The sequence below is a fragment of the Cibotium barometz genome, chromosome 3 (genome assembly GCF_041138505.1).
Source record: "Cibotium barometz isolate CiBa-2024 chromosome 3, ASM4113850v1, whole genome shotgun sequence".
Lineage (NCBI taxonomy): Eukaryota > Viridiplantae > Streptophyta > Polypodiopsida > Cyatheales > Cibotiaceae > Cibotium > Cibotium barometz.
The window spans coordinates 19,811,945-19,832,923 of NC_141048.1; the positions used below are offsets into that span (position 1 = coordinate 19,811,945).

At 44.3% G+C, this 20,979-nt stretch overlaps 1 protein-coding gene across 4 annotated transcripts in view; it reads left to right on the forward strand.

Annotated features, from left to right (window-relative positions):
* Positions 1–1,027: 1,027 nt before the first annotated feature.
* The window catches only part of LOC147639817 (dynein regulatory complex protein 11-like), a 166,293-nt gene continuing 146,341 nt past the window's right edge, over positions 1,028–20,979 (forward strand). For 2 of the 4 annotated variants that reach the window (XM_086774374.1, XM_086774380.1), the window contains exons 1-3: positions 1,028–1,140; positions 1,325–1,424; positions 1,904–2,003. In XM_086774374.1, the coding sequence (XP_086630500.1) occupies positions 1,941–2,003 (63 nt within the window). In that variant the 5' untranslated portion in view covers positions 1,028–1,140; positions 1,325–1,424; positions 1,904–1,940. The remainder of the gene's footprint in view (positions 1,141–1,324; positions 1,425–1,903; positions 2,004–20,979) is intronic. The other 2 variants (XM_086774373.1, XM_086774377.1) reach the window with 1 other exon arrangement.

Below are 20,979 nucleotides of genomic sequence, written 5' to 3' on the forward strand. Positions count from 1 at the left end.
GCCGTCTCGGCTCCTTGGCACATAAGCATCTGTATATCTCATCCGTGTACATGAGAGAGAGAGAGAGAGAGAGAGAGAGAGAGAGAGAGAGAGAGAGAGAGAGAGAGAGAGAGAGAGAGAGAGAGAGACTAAATGTCTACTAAAGATTCAATGGGCCTATGAGACCAAAGTGATACAATAATGTCCATGGCATATCTCATCATGGAATGGAAAATAAAATAGAAACAAAACAAAACAATCTCACTAGAGTGATACAAAATTGTCTATAAAGATCACATCATGAAATACGAGGAACATGCCGAATAGATGGTATACTATTCTCCGAAATATCAAGCATGGGTTGAGAGGTCTCCCTCAGCTACATCAAGTGGAAAGCATGGGTTAAGAGATCTCCCTCAGCTACGCCAAGTGGAAAGGTAGCTCGATGGGCGATGGAGCATGTTCTAGATGTGGAGTTGGTGTGGGGTTCGTGACTAATGTCCAAGGGGCCAGGAGTATCGTGCATGGTGGAATGCGGAGGCCTGGTCTGAGGTAACTCCTCTCGGGTGAGGTGGGTCATAGGATCCACTGTTGGGTGTCCTCCTCCTAGGTCCAGAAGAAGCCGAGGATGGATTGGCTAGCAAGGTGAGAGAGAGAGAGAGAGAGAGGGATCACACATCATTGGTGAGAGAACCCTATGGGTAATAAAAAGAGCAGGAATGATAGGCCAGTTTCATTCGTGGTTTTACCATATGGTAGCAAACGTTTGCTAACATATGAAGTTTGCTCCACCAAAGCAATATGGTGCCTTCGGCAAGCTACGGATAAGAGAGAGAGAGATATGCATGTATAGTTTATGATTTTTATTTGAACTTGGGTGGATAAGAGAGAGAGATATGCATGTATATTTTATAATTTTTATTTGAACTTTAAACTTATTTTTTTTAAAATTTAAACTTCAAATTTTAAACAATCGCTATTTTACAAAGAACCATGCCGTGTTTTTTGGAAAAAATGGACCAAAAAAATTTAAATTAAATTCACAAGTTTTACAAGGATCCATCTTATGTCATTTTTATTTTTTAATTTTTGGTTTGTTGGCATGCATGGATTTAAAAGCACCTGTTGCCCCTACGAGACGACAAGCGTTGCCACCTCTGTGTAGTCATTTCTAATGCTCATTTTTCTCATATATATCTGTCATCAAGGCAATTATTTTTTTCCGTTTATTAAGAAAAAAAACGGCTTTCTAAAATCCTGCACTTAAAATTCCGAGTTCGAAATTTTGTACTTTTCTAGGCTTGATATAATTTTCCTTTTTCTGGCTTGGGGATTTGAATTGCAGGCGTAAATGTTTATGTTAAGTTGACAATGGGAAAAAGCAGTGTTTTCGGAAACTCGATCCTGACACTATAGAGAGTAAATTTAGCGAAAATGTCTCATGTGTAAGCCGTTTACCCTTTGCAGCTCTTAGCAGTTGATTTATGATGGGCGATTACCAGTAGAAAATGTTAAGTCTCATGGATAACTAACTTATCGTTTAAATAAATAAATTCATACATATATACGTATATGTATGCATATACATATATACATACATATATGTACATGCATACATATACATATATACATATATACATATATATGTGTGTGTGTGTGTGTGTAAGAACAGTGGTTTTACAATAATTGCATACATATATACATATATGTATATGCATACATATATATGCATATATTAATGTACATGCATACATATACATATATACATATATGTATATGTGTATCTGTGTGTGTGCGCGCGTGTGTGTTAGAACAGTAGTTTTACAAAAAAAAAAGTGTGCACACACACACACACACATTAATGAGAGAGAGAGATGTAGATCTGTCTTGAGAGTTTATCATTTAACTCTCAATAATGTTTTAGATAAAGCAGAACCTTTGATATTCAATTGAAGGAGGCTATGCAAGATCTCTCCAAGCTCCTTGAAGACGATGATCCAAAGGGTGCTTTGGCTGTTTCAAAGGTCAGAATTCATCCAATAACTCTAGATTCAAAGTTTGGGTTGCAATAAGGAATGGGATTTTTCCAAGAACTATAGTAAGCTCAGTAATTTTCATTAATTTGCTGGGCAATAGCATGCCATTTAAAAATATTACAAAGTATCATTTTTAGTCTCTGATGAGAGCAAGGGAGTTTGTCTTTGTCAGAGGACAAAATGAAGGCTTGTTGCTCTAAGTTGAGAACAAGATAAAGGCTGTATCTCCAGTTGCATACAAGATAAAGGCTTGCATCTCTCAAGTTGAGTGCAAGATAAAGGCTTGCATCTCTCAAGTTGAGTGCAAGATAAAGACTTGTTTCTCTGAATCGCAAGAGGGCAAGAAGTTACAAGGCTTGCTTCTCTTAGGACAGCAAGACTGGCTTGTGCCTTGCATGAGGGCAAGAAGCTATCACTCATGCTTTTAACTTGGCTTGTGTCTCAAGAGGGCAAGAAGCTGTAAGCCTTGTTTCTTGTAGAAGTGCAAGAGTGGCGTGTTCTTTGCATGAGGACAAGAACACATGGCTGTAACAGCTGGAACTGGGGTTAGTCTTATGAGATGTATTTCAGCTGAGCACAGTGGCTTTAGAAGCCGGAAGGGATGTTAGCAGATGAGTTACTTGAAAATCACAGTCAAATGGAGGGCTTTGATACAAGATCATTTTGAGTCAACTCTTGCATGATTTTGATAAGTGTAGATCCAAAAAGCAACAAAGGCTTATGGTTATGCCTTTAAATCAAAGAAAGACCTCCCATAAGTGAAAAGCAAGAAAAAGCAAACTCACATATTGCTTTAAAAGAAGCTTATTATTTGGAGGTTTGTATGTAACTATTTGAAATAATGCATCTACGTTTATTGGGTGTGGTGCAAACTTTGTTAAGATGATATGATGTGAAATGGAGGGCTTATTGCGGATAAAGGAGAACATTATTTGTAGTCTTTCTATTTGACTCCACCCTAGTCGAGGGATGTCCACAGCCCAAAATGGATCACTGTATATTGCTGCTTATCTGACAAGGAATAAAAAAGGAGTGTCTTGGTTTGAATGTGCAACATGGGCTTGAAATCCATCTCTGTTCTTGCTCTCTTTGCTCATCCTCACTGGCCTGACATTTCTTATAATGTCAGTATTCTCAGCCAGTTCTCTTCCACTCCTCGACATTCTCATTGGCAGGCCACTCTCAAGATTCTTCAATACTTATCTGGACTACGGTCTCTATCTTAGCTTGTTGGATACTCTGACGTTGATTGGGCAAGTGATTAGGATACTAGGCGTTCCACTTTTGGTTACTGCATCACTTTAGGTTCCAGCCTCATTTCTTGGAGATCCTAGAAGCAGACTACAATTTCTCTTTCTTCCACTGAGGCTGAGTACGGTGCTTATTCGGATACTTGCTGTTGCGAGCTATCATGGTTGATGCAGATATTGAGTAATCTTGATGTTCTTTTGGACTCTCCCATTCACATTCTTATAGACAGCCAGAGTGCCTTGGCATTGGCACATACTTCATCTTTTCATCATGGCAAGACCAAGCACATTGAGGTTCATTTTCGCTTTGTTCGTGAGCTGGTCATTGACGGCATCATTTCTCTGGAGTATTGTCCCTCTCAAGACAACCTAGATGATCTCTTCACCAATCCTCTTCCTCGAGATATTATTGATTAGCTTCTTACCCGTATGGGAGTTGGACCACCGCGTTGGAGCTAAGAGGAGGTGTTGGAATGATCTCTCCAGCCTCGTTTGATCCCTTTTATGCCCCCTTTTATTCAACATATTTATTTGATATTTTTGGGTATTTTTCCCACCATTTATTAGGCATTTTTCCTAGCCGTGGACTTTGTCCTCAGTCATGGGTTTTTATGCTGGCCGACCAGTCCCTTCATGATGTATATAAGAACAGGCTTTTTGCCATTTAATTCATTCATCATCTTTGCTTAAGTGTTGGATCATTGCTGGCTGCTCCAAGTCTCTTGTGTTCTTCCGCTTGCTGCCTTCAACTATTCTCTCAAATAGGACCCTCTCAGAGGGCTTTCCTCCCACCTGGTCATCACACATTATTGCCCCCAACCATAGGCGGGAGACCCCATGGATCCTAATAACTATAGAACCATCATGATCAGCCATATCTTGGCAAAGCTCTATGGATCTATACTTGAGTCTAAGCTCAGTACACTGGCAGAGAGGGATTTACGGCACCAGGGTAGGCAAGATTCAAGAGGACCTTCTCCACACTGAATCACATATTCATGCTTTGGGCTATCATCAAGCAGGCCAAAGCAGATAGCCGCCGACTATATTGCTGCTTTGTGGACTTCCGCAAAGCTTTTGATACAGTGCCTTGGGCCTGTCTCCTATAGCGTTTACATGATCTAGGCTATCATTACCTTATATGAGTCAGTTATTGGCAAGCTGAGATGCCCTGGAGAGGTTTAGCACCATCGGAGTGAAACAAGGATGCCCACTATCTCCGACACTCTCTGGACTTTACATAGATGAGATCTCAGACTTCATTGACAGAATCGGAGTTAGAGGAGCTTTTCTAGGAGGTATTCTTGTTTCCATCCTTTTATATGCTGATGATATTGTACTCATTGTAGGGGCTACAGAAGCACATGGATACTTTACAGGATTTTTGCACAGAGGGGGCTCCCAGTCAACCTTGGAAAAACCAATGTTATGGTATTTCACACCTCCTACCCAGCTGCACGCCTTATAGAGATCAGTTACATGGGTAGGAGGGTTGAGGTGGTGCACTTCTATGTCTATCTTGGAGCTACCTTCGCTAGTCCACACTTCTCTATGAGACAGGCAACAGAGGATAGACTCACTAGAGGATATGCAACTCTAGCCTTATTGGAGAGGCAGTTTTTCCAGGTGTATTTTCAGAGCGGAGGACGAAGGGTTGTCTCTTTGGCACCCTAGTCACACTGGCACTTATGTATGCAACTCCCTTCTGGGCACCAGATTTATCCTTTGCAGATTGGCAGCGCATAGAGCGTCCTCAGATCATGATGCTATCAGAAATGATATGCAGCAAGCCATCTGTTCCCCACCAGATCATCCAGGCAGAGTTTCCTACGGCTCCTTTGTTGATGGAGGCCGTGTTCTAAAGTCACTTATATATACAGGGTGAGGGAGATGGACCCACTTCGACTTCCCTGACTTGCACTACAGTCATCATAAAGATAGCGGCTCGAGGAGAGCATTCATCTTGGTATGGCATAGTACTCACTTGGTTTCAGGCACATGGATTACAGATGGACCGGCTCCCTCCATTTCACTATGATCTAGATTCCCTATACATTAGGCTTACACATGAGGATGTGAATGTGGTCATCCGATACGATCTACTGGGGCTATACACTTGTAACGCGTGGATCACATCGGTAGGTCCATTGCCTACCAAGATGCAGTACTACAAAGGTCATTTCCTGAGATTTAGAGAAGATGGTTTCATACAGAGATCAAGTTATCTTGATGGCTTCATGTCCCATGCTATGAGTATCATCCCATAGACTGAGGATAGAGATTGGCAAAGCTGAGGGGATACCCAGAGAGGATAGGATATGTAGACTGAGTTAGATGGGGGTTGAGTCGGAGAGGAGCACTGTTTGCTAGTGCCCAGTCTACTATGAGATTAGAGGGAGATTTCATTGTCTATTCAGAGAGGGCTTTGGACTCTTATCCCGGATCATGGAGTACCCAGATCAGAGGTGTCTTGGACTCTTCCTACTGCAGCTCAACGGACACAAAGAATCACTATTGAGAGATCCTTGCTCCCAACAGCCCTCCTTTCAGCTTACCATCACGAGTTTTTTCAGCTTAGAGGGGTGGATAGGGATGCACTAGAGCCCATCACAGTGGATACAACCTACAAGAGCCTATACCACAGTGCCTCCTTGCAGCAGGTCCATGGGATTCACATGAGATTGGGCACGCATGTAGCCATTTATATGGTAATGATGTGTGGATGTAGGTTAATAATGGGTTGGGGCACTTTTTCTCTCTTTAGGAGTCCACCGAGCGTATGTACGCACTCTTTTGAGTGTGTAAGTGACCTTATTATGTCACTTCACTTGTACTTCGCTCATTCTCATCAATCTACTATGAGTGTTGTGATTCCATCTCTCTCTCTCTCTCCTTGCTTGCTGCATCTATGTGTGCGTTGCTACTTTGATCTCCACTCCAATAATTGGTATCAGAGCAGGTTCTCTTGGCCCTCACCCCTGTGTCATCTTCTCTTGGAGGTGCTCTTTTGATTGTCTCACATTGAGCTATCCTCTTAGGTGGAGAAGGTATACTCTATAGTGTGTTGTTAACTAGGTTAGTTAATTACGTTACCAGAGTTTTTGCACGGTTTGGAGTATTTCAGGGCTTGTTCGCATGCTTTAAGGTTTCTGTAGGCAACCCAGGGGATAGTTCATTTGACCTATTTTTGTTCGATTGTGGATATTCTTTAGAGTAGAAGCAGCATTTGGTGTGCAAACAGAGCTGTTGTCATCTTTGACATTGCATCTTTGAGCTCATCTTCAACATCTTCAACAACATCTTCAACATCGTCAACATTATCATCGATTTTTGCATTCTCGGCAAGTATCGTTTCTACACTCTACACTCTGTAATTTTTCATACACTTTGCAGGTTTCCACCGTCATCAGTGATCTATTGGCAGGCTTATTGGTTGGATTTAGTGGACATCAACAGTACCTACAGGTAGTTGAGATATTTGCATTATATGTCAGAGAGTAGTTATTTGCATGTTGAATGGCAGGTAGTGTATTTGGTATGCTTTCCGTTGAGGATAAGCTTGACGGGACAACTATCTATTGTGGTCCTATATGATTCACCATGTATTGGTCCCCAAAGAGCTTTGGAATGTTGTTATTGGCATTGAGGCATGCCTTGTCTCGCCAGCACAATAGTATAGTACAGGTACGTTGGATGGTGATATGAGTTCTGATGTAAATATGGTATCTGCCTCCGCATCTCCGTCAATGGAACAAGTCAGGTGCAATGATAGGGATGCACATGCACATGCACTTTCAATGAAAAGGAGCATTACACCCACATTCACTCAATGTAAAACTGCGAAGCATGCTTGGCATGCACTTGTTGCGCTTTTACTATGTGCGTAACGAGGCATGACTGACCTACTTGTGCATGCAGTTAGAGTCTGAGCATATGAATGAGAGAGATTTAATGGATGAGTTCCTCACAAGGATTAAAGATCTCAGGGGGGGAGCAGCTGGCATGTATTGATGAGGCCTATCGAGACAGGTCTTTGGTGTCTACTGTTCTTACAGCTGTACTAGATTTATACCAGGGTTTTGCATCTACACTTTGGCTCATGATAAAGGGTAACCCTAATGTACTTACTTTTGATGAGTTGGCTGTAGTGCTCTTGCAAGAAGAGCAATCTCGGCAAAACCGAACTAGTATGTGTGTGGGAGATCAGGCATTTACTGCCAGTCAAAAAGGTAAAGGCAAAGCCTTTTCTCAAGGCAACTATATAAGCCAAAGGTAGACTTAGCCTAGTCTTCTCTGGAAAGGATGATGAGAAGGGGGGTAATAAGCCTAAGAGAAATGCAACTATTGTTGGAAGCCAGGCATTACATCAATGCATGCAGAAAAAGCCTGGAGAAGGAGAAGAAGAAAGAGTCAGGCATGGTCGATGCCTCAGCACTAAGTGCTGAAAAGGAGGAGTCAGCAAACTATGCACGTGATGATTGGGCATTGTAGTTATGATCCTTTTGTCCATGATGTAGGCATGTCAGTGAGAGATCAACATGTCTGGTACTTTGATAGTGGTGCTAGCAAGCACATTACTTCTCAGCATGATTTATTTTCCTCACTTGAGTTTGCTCCTTAAGGAGGAACAATCACATGTGCAAACAACTCCTCGTATCCAGTAAAAGAAGTTGATAAGGTTGTTCTCAATGCTACAAATGGTGGGACAATCACTCTCTCAAAAGACTTGTTTGTGCCAAGCATCAAAAAGAACTTCTTGAATGTTACATGCACCGAGGTTGACCGTGGTAACATGCAACAAAGCCTTCTTTAAACCTTTACTTTGGTGAGATCTTTGGCATCCATTCATTGAGCAAAGAGAGAAAAGAGAATGTAGATGACAAAGTATTGGGTACCAAATACCCACTGAAGGGCCCCCTCTTGCAAGCGGGAGTATTTGCTTATATTACTTCTTTGGAGAACTTCTGTACAATGCTTGAAAACAAGAGTTATGACTGCCCAACACAAGAGCGAGGAAGACTGTGTGTCGATTGAGAATCCACCAATCCCCAAGGACACTGTAGAAGACTCTTCTGGGCCACTTATGCAAGTCCAGGATAGCTGTAGGTTTGTTGGTTGATTGTTGAAGAGGAGCTTCAGGGTTTGCTTGGAGAGGATAACCAAGCTTGATTAGGCTCAAGGTGGATCAAAGCATATGAGGGACATGATTAAGCATAATACAAAGAGTGATTAAGCTAATATCAAAAACAATGACAAGTGATTAATCACAAACCCACATAATCTCATTTCATTATCTTGATCCAAGTACATGCTTATATAGCTTTGATGGAGCTCCCAACTCACAAGATGTGTGCACCCTAGTACCAACCATGTGTCCATAAATGCTCACAGGACATGTGCTTCCTTGCGCTTTCCATGTGCTACCTTTTTGACATTTAACTTCACCTTTTACAAAAGATCAAACAAATCAACCTTGCCAATGTGGCCTTAGTCTATTCCTCTTTCTAATGTGCATGCTCCTCCCCTTGCTCTATTCATGTTGCACCCTTATACATTGCTTTTCTCAACACCTCCCTCAATGTGATGAGGGTCTAACACCTAACATGTATTGACCTGACCTACACTCCATACTCATAAGGTTGGAGTAGTCTGTCTAGGTTGCTCTATGAGTTACAATGTTGGCTTTGTCTTGACACTTTACACACCGGGAGAGTGGGGTTACAACGAGGGGTTAGAAGCCATGCTCCTCATATCATCTAGAAGAGATGATCGGTGTTGCCTCCATCATGTGAGGCCACATCACTGTCTTCCTTCTTTGACATTACATTGGTTGCTTCGGCTCTCTTTTTGTGCCAGCAATCCTTTGCTATGTGACCAATCTTGCCACAATGATGACATGTTATCTTTGTCCTTGGCCCTTCTCTGGTTCTCGGTCCTGGTCCTCTTGAGAAGAGTGCTTTCTTCTCACTCGATGTAGCTTGAACTGTCTTCTCTCGAATTCGCTTCTCTTCTTCTATGAGTGTTGCTTCCACTCGTGCAATGGTTGGATCTGGTAGGTTCTTCAAGGTAGCCACTAAGGACCCATAATCCTCAAGTGTCACGCTTTTTAACCATATGGCTATGGCATCCTCCTTCTTCTACTGGTGCCCCAATGCCAGCCAATTGTTGAGTTATACTCTTCCTTTTGTTAAAGGTGTGTTGAAAGTAATTCACTATCCTTAAATGTCCAAGCTAAAGAATTGTATTTTCAAGTTTATTTTTGAATTATTTTGCGTTGCCCTAAATAATTTCTCTAGCTCATCCCAAGCATCCTTAGATGTTTCTTGTGATGCAATGTGGTGGATAAATCCATCTCCCAATCCTAGTGCAATGATAGCTAATCCCTTTTCATCCTGCCTTAACCATTTGTTCTTTTCATCCCCTTCATCATCTAGACATTTTTCCCTTCCATTTTTTTTTCAGAAAGGAGACTTCTATTAGGTATGAAAAATTTTACAAAATGGAGATTTCACACCAAGCAAGGTGGAGATCTCAACCAATCGGGAGCCCTGTGTTGCCAATAGGGTCCCGAATGAGAGGATGTGAAAAAGATATCAATGTCCCACTCTCTCATAAAGTGGGCGCCTGAGCATTGGCGGCGATAGAGGCTCTCCCATGCCTTCCTTAGGGACTTCTGGCAGCACCTTTGGGCCAGCTTCCGGCCCTGGAGAAACAAGAACGGGAGTACCCTCAATGGCCTCAGTGCATCTAGCCTTCCAGATATTCTAGGCTGAGATGCTAGCAATAATCTCCCAAGAACTGTCTAACCTCTGTGCCAAAGGGACTAAGTGTGAAAATGGCAAATCCTGAAGACAACACTACCGAGCAACTCCTTTCCTAACCATAATGGCCAAGCTCCTGTCAGTCCCCTCGAACCTCAGCTGAGGCCTAGACTGTGTCAACCAAATGATAAAACCAAAAGAAATGATAGCATCCCTCTTAATCCTACCAAAGAGGTGTGCAATCGAAGACCAAACCCTCTGTGCTTCCCTGCATTCCCATAAACAATGGTAAACTGACTCCGAAACACCTGCACATCTAGGGCATCCTGGGCAAGCACCAGTAACAGATCTCCACTGATTGGTGGCCAGACCAGTGACCACCATGAAGGGAAACCCAGATAAAGGAGGAAATCTGTGGCTTCCTATAAGAGTGCCACAATCTCCGTCAAAATGCCCTCTGAATGTCAATTGAAATGCCGTAAGACTCCCAATGGGGTCTAAGAGTAGGGACACTCTGAATGTGTCCCAAGAGAAGATGTCTGGCAGTCCGCACCGTATAACTAAAAAAAGGCCTGCTTTTCAAAGGGTTACAAGCATCCTTCCACACCCACTCATTGGGGTCCCAATGCAAATGTCTGATAGGGCAGCCACCATACAACCAAAGGCTAACACTCTTTGTGATCATCCGTGGGGGGGATCAACAAAGACGTGCTTCCCTAACCAACCAACAACTCTGACTAGACGAATTTGGGGGCCCTCAATAAGGTCCTGCACATCACATCTCTCTAGCTGCCATCCATCGTGTACAAAAGAAAAGACCAGTACATCATCCTTCCTAGGCGCAAGGAGATACCCATAACATGAAAAGGAACACCTGTCCCAGAGAAAACCCCAAACCAAGAATGATGACGACCTTCCATAAAAGATCCAGTAATCGAGTGTTTGGGAATGGCTGCGTCAATCTGTGCAATCCTCCTTCTAGAACCTCTCAAATGCTGCGTGACATCCAATCTCTGCACCTCGGTAAGGCTCTGAAACCTCTTCCAAGCCAGTACTGTTGGGCATAGGGTCTCCCAGCCAGCCGAGAGAATATGCATAGCTGTAATGGTGTCCCAAAAGGCCACCTTTCACCTCTCACGTTAGGTGCATAGATATTCAAGATTCCCAATTTTCTTGCCTGCCTCTTCCCCTTGGTTCGGATTGCTCCTCATCCGGTTTTAAGTCGGCCTTCTTTTTCGATTAGCATCATGGCTAATCATTCTCCATCGGCCGGGTGAACCATTGTTTTTTCCGAAGATGAGCTCGTGGTCCTCTTCGCCGAAATCGAGAAAGACTCCAAAACGACCCTCATTGCCAGAATCTTTGGATCTCACCCTTCCCGTCTCTAGGCTCAGGAATGGGTCCTGGCGGCTTTGCCTTCCGACCTCGCTCCACACTTTTCGAGATGTCAGGTTGCTTGGAAGAGGTTTCTTCCAGATGGATTTCGATTCCGAGGACGCAGCCTCAGAGGTTTTGAAGGGCAGCCCTTTGCCATTGGGCCCGAGGAAGATTTTTTTTCTTCCCTACTCCAGCTATTTTGACCCTGTTGAGGAAGACCGGAACCCTTTCCCGATTACTCTAAGATTCCGAGGTCTTCCTCGCGCATATTGGCCTATGCTAGAGGCCATCGGGTCCGCCTTTGGGCTGGTTCTTCAAGTGCCCCCCCTCCACGCTTTGCCGACATCTTCTGCCCAGGTGGGTACTGCCTTGGCGGATGCTGTCCCCAGGGTCATGGTTCTTGCCTGTGACTCTGAGCTTTTTGAGGACTATGTTTTGCTTCCGGGCCCTAGTGGTCTTTTGAAGCAACAAATGGAGATTGCAGGTAACCCCGATCAATGCCGGGTTTGTCACCAATAGGGTCACTTTGCTCGAGATTGCCCTCGGGCTCGGGGTCACAGGAGGCCTCGCAAGCGTGCTTCTCAGGCGCCACCTCCCTTGGATCCTTCTCGTCCTACAGTCCGCCAGGTGTGGCGAGCTGTCTCTCACGCCCGCCCACCTGGTGCGATTGATGGGAAGACCTCCTCGGATCTTGCACCTCAGATAGACGATGTTTCTGGGTAGAGGGATGTATCAGCTCATGCTTCTTTGTAGGGAGATGGTATATCAGATCAGGATGATTTTGTTGAGTCCTCTCTACTTGGAGGGGGCGATATGCAGGATGCTCAGCGCAATGGGGATCATGTATTATAGGATTTTCAGCATGATGCCATTGCCCTTGATGTAATCGCAGGAGCGGGGTTGAGAGCATCTTTACGCGTCTGGACAGATTTTATGTGGATGATTGGTCCCTGGACAGAGGAGGCACCATTGCTATCACGCTTGGCACCACCAAATCCGATCATTGCCCCGTCGTTTTGTGTCGTAGGGAACCTGGGGCTCGCTCGGTCTCTCCCTGTGTCCGTATCCCTGACTCTCTTTATCTAGATGCTGACATCTCCCTTGAGATCAGAGAGAGATGGAGATCTTGTGATGGTCCTGATCCTCGTCATAATATTGCGCTGGCTCTTGAGAGGACCAGCCTTCATTATCATAGCGCTGCCTTGTCCAAGAAGGAGGAGGTTCTGGACAAGGAAAGAGCTATTAGGCGTAGGATTGCTGCTCTTCAGAGGGAACATGAAAAGCATCCACATGCGTCTTGGATTACAAACCTCTTAACCACAGTTAGAGCAGAGCTGCAATTGGCCATGGACAAGAGGGATGAGTTTGTGTTTCATGCGAACTAGGCTTTTTGGACTCAGATGGGTGGCAGATGCAACAAAGAGTTTTTTTCAGCACAGAGGCCTTCCCATAGCAGGGATTCTGTGTGGTATGTGCAGGATTCATAGGGTTGACAAGGTACGGGGTATTGCTTCAGATTGAGCCTGACAAGGTAAGGGATATTGCTTCAGATTTTTATCGGTCTTTGTTGACTGCAGAGGTGCCCTCTCCTCCGAGAGATGTGGCACGGCAGAAAGTTTGGGAGTGCATGCCCAAGCTCATTGTAGATGCTGTGTGTTCTTCCCTGGATGCCCCTTTCTCGAAGGATGAATTCCTTCACGCACTACATGCTCTTTCCAGTGGTTCATGCCCAGGGGATGATGGTCTTTCTCCCGCCTTCTTCATTCTTTTTTGGGATCATATTGGAGATGCTATCACTGTTGCCCTTCAGGAAATGTGGCTGTCGGGTATGATGCTGCCTTACCTCATGGAGGGGCTGATCCACCTTATCCCCAAGAGTGGGGACAAGGCTGACATTAAACAATGGAGGCCCATCACTCTCCTTGGATCTGCATATAAGATCTTAGCTAAAGCCTTGAGTATAAGGTTGTAGCTGATTCTCCAAAGGACTATCCATGATACACAGAATGGGTTCCTCCAAGGAAGGAGTATATTTGATAACATCTTTTCTTTCTGGGAAGCTGTCGAGTGGGCAAAGTCTAGTCAGCAGCCTCTTGCCATTCTTTTGCTTGATTTTGAAAAAGCTTATGAGTGGATTGGGATTTTTTGGAGGGCACTATGGCACATATGGGGCTTTCCCAAAACTGGATTAGAGGGGTGTCCTGCCTATACAGGGAGGCTCATAGCACTATCTTAGCTTGTGGGGGGGCGGCGAGCGTTTTCAGATTTCCCGTTCGGTGAGGCAAGGCTGTCCCCTCGCCCCTTTACTGTACCTCATTGTAACTGAGGCTATGAGCAGGTTTCTTCGGGCTGCCCCTGGTGTTGTGGGTCTCAGGCTGCCTTTATGCACAGAGGAAGAGTTTTTGGACTCTGAGTTAGCAGATGATACGGCATTGTTCCTTGAGGCTTCACATGCTTGTTTATGTGCTTTCCGGACAGCCTTGGAGGCCTTTTGTCTGGCAGCAGGAGCTACTATCAATTGGCATAAATCAGTGGGTTTTTGGATCAGTGATTCTCCTCTTGCAGATTGGGGTACAGATGTTGGTTTTACTTGGATTGAGAGAGGATGCTCTGCCAGATACCTTGGTTGTCAGGTGGGCGTTGACATCTCCCCTACACAACAGTTTGCTCCAGTGCTCTTAAGCATTAAAAGCAAACTTCATCACTGGAGTAGGAGGAAGCTCGACTTGGCCTCTAGAGCTTTGGTGGTTAACCAAGTTTTGCTAGCCACGACTTGGTTTATTGCTTCGTATTGGATTTTTCATAAGGGCTGCATTGGCCAGCTTCGTCGCCTAATTCGGAACTTTCTTTGGTCAGGGCTTGATGGAAATGCAGACACCAGGGCTAGAGTTGCTTGGGAAACCATTATTAGGCCTAAGCAGGAAGGGGGATTGAATATCATTGACCTCGAGGTGCAATGTAAGGCTTTGCTTTGTAAGCTTGTTGTTAGGGGCTTTCTTCCAGGCACTGAGCCGTGGAAGGACTTTCTCATGCAGCAGATCACGAACTGTGTCCCTGTACGCGGAGGTGGTTGGACTCTCAGCTCACGCTTTATTTTTTTAGATGCAGTTCACTGCTCCCCTTCGTCCCCCTTGGTTAGGTCCCTCCTACGGGCCTGGGACTGCCTGAGGAGTTTTTTGGTACACATCCCCCCGCGTTCAGCGGAGGAAGCTAACTGGCAGCCCATTCTGTGGAATGATTTGATCTTAGATGTGCATGGTAGGCCTCTTGGGGCAGCTATGCATATTCTCTGGGCTTGTGGGGAGACCCTATGCCCCACAGTGCTGGCTTGGAAGAGGTTTCAGAGCCTTACCGGGGTGCAGAGATTGGATATCATGTAGCATTTGAGAGGTTCTAGCCGGAGGATTGCACAGATTGATGCAGCCATTCCCAACCACTGGATTACTGGATCTTTTTTGGAAGGTCGTCATCATTCTTGGTTCGGGTTTCTCTGGGACAGGTGTTCCTCTTCAGGTTATGGGTATCTCCTTGCGTAGGGAGGATGATGTACCGGTCTTTTTTTCTGTACAGGATGGATGGCAGCTGGAGAGATGTGATGTGCAGGACCTTATTGAGGGCCCCCAAATTTGTCCAGTCAAAGTTGTTGGCAAGTTAGGGAAGCACGTCTTTGTTGACCCCCCCTGCCCCCAAGGATGATCACAGAGAGTGTTAGCCTTTGGTTGTATGGTGGCTGCCCTATCAGACATTTGCCTTGGGACCCCGGTGAGTGGGAGTGGAAGGATGCTTGTAATCCTTTGAAAAGCATGCCTTTTTTTAGTTATACGGTGCGAAATGCTAGACATCTTATCTTGGGACACATTCAGAGTGTCCCTACTCTTAGACCCCATTGGGAGTCTTACGGCATTTCGATTGACATTCAGAGGGCATTTTAACGGAGATTGTGGCACTCTTATAGGAAGCCACAGATTTCCTCCTTTATTTGGGTTTCCCTTCATGGTGGTCACTGGTCTGGCCACCAATCAGTGGAGGTCTGTTACTTGTGCTTGCCCAGGATGCCCTAGATGTGCAGGAGTTTCGGAGTCAGTTTACCATTGTTTATGGGAATGCAGGGAAGCACAGAGGGTTTGGTCTGTGATTGCACACCTCTTTGGTAGGATAAAGAGGGATGCTATCATTTATTTTGGTTCGATCATTTGGTTGACACAGTCTGGGCCTCAGCTAAGGTTTGAGGGGACTGATAGGAGCTTGGCCATTAATGCTTAGACCAATCAATTGCACAAAGTCCTTCAGTTAAGACCCCTAATTTATCTATTAACCAAAGACTTGCAGAAATATGAAACTACTTGGTTCTCTTCAATGGTTCAACCAAATTAATTCAGATTTGATTGTTAGATGGCTCTTATCTTGATGAACACTCCTCTTAAAGCATGTACCCTGATGAGATCCCAAGCTGCATCAAGCTTACAAAGCTAGTGAGTCCCTTGTTGGAGAGGATCATTTGAAGTCATCGAAGATTTTTGATGACTTTTAAAGCAACAACAAAACAAGGTGAGGATGATACCTTCACTTACAGCAACATTTGTTGATCATGTTCATGGCATCACTCTGACATGACACCACCACCTCTATCCGCATCATGGGTGTGCTTCCATGCTTACATCTTCATAGCTTCTTATCATGTGTATGAAGTTTGATGGTTGTATGGTGGGGCATAATGCTAGACTCAAACATTGTGTACTGAGAAGTCTTAGGAGCCAAGGGGGCGGAGGGTACGACCCGCTCTTGGTGCATTAGAGTAGGAGCCAAGGAGGCAGAGGGCTTGACCTGCCCTTGGTGCAATAGGGGGGACGGTTTGGTTTGTGGTGATGCAAGCCTAGTCCCACCTTCTCATGTCTTGGTGGTTGATGATAGTTATCTTTTGTATTCAATTTGTGGTAGTTTGGAGGTAATACACATAAATGGAAGCTATGTACTTGTTTTTTGTGTTTCTTCACCGGGACGGTGAACTTTTAACACCCGGGGCACTTGTAGAGTAGTCAGATGCCCATTGTAATGGAGTGGTTGTGTGAAGGCAGGTTGTATTGTGTGTGAGTTATCCCATATACGAAAGGGTGTGAATGGGTCGAAAATATATAAAAGAGGCTTTTTCTAATGGAAACATAATCACTTGGTTTTGGCGCATTTCTGTGTATGTAAGTTGTTTCTCTCAATCATTCATTTTAGTGTTGTTCATTAATTTTCATCTACATTGGGCATTAGAACCTGCTACATGGATATCAAGACTGCCTTCTTGAATGGTGATTTGCATGAGGAGGTTTATGTATCTCAATGTCGTGGTTTCGTTGAGAAAAGACATTGAGAAAGGACATGAGTCTAAAGTATGCAGGTTAAGAAAAGTTTATATGGCCTTAAGTAGGCTTCCAGAGCATGGTATGAGAAGATAAACGCGTACTCGGTTGCTAATGGTTTTTGCAATAGTCCAATTGAGTGTACCCTCTATGTAAAGAGGAGTAAAGATTGTTTTTTGGTCATTGTTTTATATGTTGATGACATGCTGTTCACAAGCCCTAATGAGGAGAAGATTTCATCCTTCAACGCTGAATTACATGTGTCATTTGAGATGACAGATTTGGGCTTGTTGCATTATTATTTGGGCATACCGTTTATGAAGTGTAATGATGGTATTGTGATGTTGAAGTCAAAGTACATACAGAGGTTTCTTGCATGGTTTGGTCTTGAAGACTATAAGCTTGACTACACCAGTAGAGACATGTGGTAGGATGCAGGTGAACCATTTGATGCATCACTTTATTAGCCGGTTGTTGGAGCCTCATCTATCTATGTAATACAAGGCTAGACATTTAGTTTGGGGTCTCCTAGTTGAGCAGGCTTATGCATAGTCCTGGAAGTAGCACTGGCAGGCTGCCAAATGAGTATTCAGATACTTGCAAGGCACTTAGTCCCTTGGGTTATTCTATGCGAAGGGGGGTGATGTTTAGCTACATGCTTTTAGTGATTCCAATTGGGCTGGATGTTATAACATGCGAGTGTTCACTAGTGGCTTTTGCTTTCACCTTGGTGATTCATGTATATCATCGCTAAGTAAGAACCAACCCATACACTTCCAGCTTTGAACTTTTGAAGTTGAGGACAATATAGCTTAGCGACTATGGAGTGAGTATGGATCAGATGCCTTTTGGTAGATCTTGGTCTTGGACTGTAACTATTTGCCCCTCCTAGCTCTTTTCACATGATGGAACCTTTGCCCGGACCTTGGATAGGTAGGAGGCATGGGAACAGGGACCATGAACTTTGCACATGGAAAAGCGTCAGTCTTGGTCAAAAAGCAAAGAAAAGCAAAAAGTCAACTGGGTTGACCATGAGCCGGGAGCATTTCTGGCAAGAGGAGACTGAGCTGAACGAAAAAGCAAAAAGTCGCTTTTTCAAAAAGCAGCTCTAGGACCAAAAAGCAAGGCCCTGAAGCTAGAAAACCAAAGCATACAAGAACTTTGAAAAGCTGGTCTTATTTGAGTAATATTTTATTGCTTAAAGTGAAAAAGACAAAAAGCAAAGCTAAAGAGGAAAGCAAAGTGTAGAAGGCAAAGAAAAAGCTTGGCTAGCTTCTCTAGCAAAAAACAGGATCCCTCCTCAACTATAAAAGAAACATGAACCTCTCCTCTTGATCATCAACCAAATCGTGGAGTTTATCATCGCTGCCCGTTGATTTAGAGCACTTCCATCGACTATGTGCCATGTCATCAGGACAGTACGGATCCGTACAGTCGTATGGAACTGTACGGACATCTGGAAAATTCTGCTGCTTGCCTTGTGCCGTCGGTTGCCTGCTGCAGTTTTGCTGCCGATGTCTGATCTGCATGCTGCTGACGCCTGTGCGTTGCTGAGCTGCTGCTGTGCGTTGTTTTCCACCAGGCTGCACCACCTGAACCAATCGGTGCCAACCTCCGTCTGGTGCAACCTGAACTATTGCCTAGCTGCCACTTGTGCCATTTGTTCAACGCAGCCGCCGCCTAGTCATCACCACCTTATGCCTCTTGTGCCTAGCTAGCACTGCCAACTGAACCACTATTGCCACGTAATTGGCCGCTGCCGCCTATTAGCCGTTGTCGACTGGATCTGCACACCACGCCGTCCAGTGGATATCGTGTTGCCACGTGGATTGGTTGAGCTTCATCATCTACACATGTCTCTTGTGCGCCTTGTGTGCAAGGTTGGGGACTTGGATTCGGATCTGGATTTGGACTTGGATTTGGACTTGGACTTGGACTTGGATCTGGATCTGGATCTGGACTTGGATTTGGACTTGGACTTGGACTTGGATTTGGACTTGGATTTGGATATTGGATCTGGTACTAGCCCGGTGAGAGATTCTTGTGGGTCATCCCCGTGGTGTGCTTGGCATTAGAAATCTCATGCCTCGACATCAACTTCGACTTGGATATTCTACATCGGCATAATTGTTTGCTTTTGTATTCATTGATGTATTGATCCTTGCTTGCGAGCCTGTGAGTTCGTGGAATAAATTTCTGAAAGGGGGCGGGGCTTGTTCTTGGCTTAGTGTGTGTGTGTACTGTACTGTGCAAAGTTTTCTGGACCCTTCTCTCTCTCCCTCTCTCTATCTTCTCTCTCTATCTTTTTATCTCTTAGATACGTGGTGGAATCTATCACGGCAGGCCCTGCTGGGCTTACAGTGGTATCAGAGCAGGATTTCTCTTGAGGAATCTTTCTTGGTTTCACATGCACTCTGCACTGTAGTGCATGGTGACAAGATGGCTCATCATCAATGCATCACTGTACAACAGTAGGACCCTTTAGGATATGATTTTGTCGTATGCTGTGGTCCCATTGTGAGCCCCAGTCCGCGGGATATGTCAATCACGAGCTATGTAGGTCAGTCAATCAATCAAGTCCGTTAACCTACTTGAAGAGAATCATTCATGCATGTAGAAGTCAGTAGAAGCTTTAGGGTTTGCAATAGGAAAGCATTCTGCATTTGCATAGCATTCATCTCATGTGCATGTGAACCCTTGCATAAGCCTTGAATAAGCATTATACCATTTATCCATATTTATCATCCACTCGACAGCATTTAATGCCAAGTTGGCCATCTTATTTAGCATATTATTCAGCATTTATCTCATATTCAAGTCGTGTAGTATTTATTAGCCCAGTCGGCCAGCTCTGTAGCCAGCCGACCAGCACCATATGCTCATATAAATAGCAAGTGTTGCATCTCATCACTCCATCTTAGGCATCTCAGCATTCAGCACATCGAGCATCATCGCTTGAAGTATACAAGCATTCAACCAACAAAAAATGCATCATCATCAGCATAAGGAAGAAGCGCTTTAGTCCATCAACGTTTCTCAGCCCTATAGCAGAAATTCAGCAAGCATTCATCATCGTTTTCTCCATCCTCCTAGGTGAAGGTAAACGCAGCGCAGCATATTCAGTCATTCCTCTTGCATATTCACAGCCTAGAACAGTCCCAATTCAGCCTCTTTCTCAGCCACAGTTGTTTCAGCAATTCAATCGTTTGCTCAGAGATGAAGAATTCCTTGCTTGGAGAGCCAAGAGGGAACAGGACAAAAGAAGGGCCCAAAGATTTGAAGATTTTATCAAAGATGAAGCCACCGAACCTGAAGGAGTTGAAGTTGCCAAAGCCTATCTTCGCGCCAAAGGAGTTACCATTGCAGAAGGATCTAGAGCCATCGGGTCTGTTTCTCGTGGAGGAGACAGGGAGGCCATCCCTAGGCCTGCTATCTCAGATGCAGCTTCTTCAAGACAAGCAAGAGAAAGGAAGGCTAAGAGGGATATACAAAAAGCTTTATCCTTTATCAAGCAATTTGATGCCGCTTTTGGAGGAGAGGACTTCTCTGAAAATTCCGAGCTTTGCATGGTTCGCATGCACTTGAAGGATGCCGCCTTGAATTGGTGGCTAAAGGTGGTACAAGGGAATGAGCTGAAGACATGGACCGACTTCAAGACTATAATCAACAAGAAGTTTTTACCCGCAAAATTTGAAGTAGATGTGCAGAAAGAGTGGGATGAGGTAAAGCAGAAAGTTGGTGAGAATGTGGCTGCTTATCTCAACATTTTTTTAGCTGTTTCATTGAAGTTTACTTCTTATATTCCTATTCCACCGCTAATGGAAATGCGTAAGTTGGTGAATGGATTACAATCTAAGCTTATGCAAGCCGTGTATATGGTTGGACCAAAAACCTTGGAGAAAATCCCAAGACAAAGCTTTGCAAGCCAAGGCTTTGTACATGCCTTGGATGGAGGACAAGACAAAGAAAGATAATCGGGGTCCATCTCAAAAGAAGAAGTATAAAGACCGTTACCCATCAAGAGCCGAGCCTCAAGAGAGGAAGGATATGAGTGGAAACAAACCTCCACTCTTTCGAAGAAGATTATCCCTTGAGGAATATGCCAAAGAAGGGAAGTGTTTTCTTTTTTTTTTTTTCAGAAAGGAGACTTCTATTAAGTATGAAAAAATTTTACAAAATGGAGATTTCACACCAAGAAAGGTGGAGATCTCAACCAATCAGGAGCCCT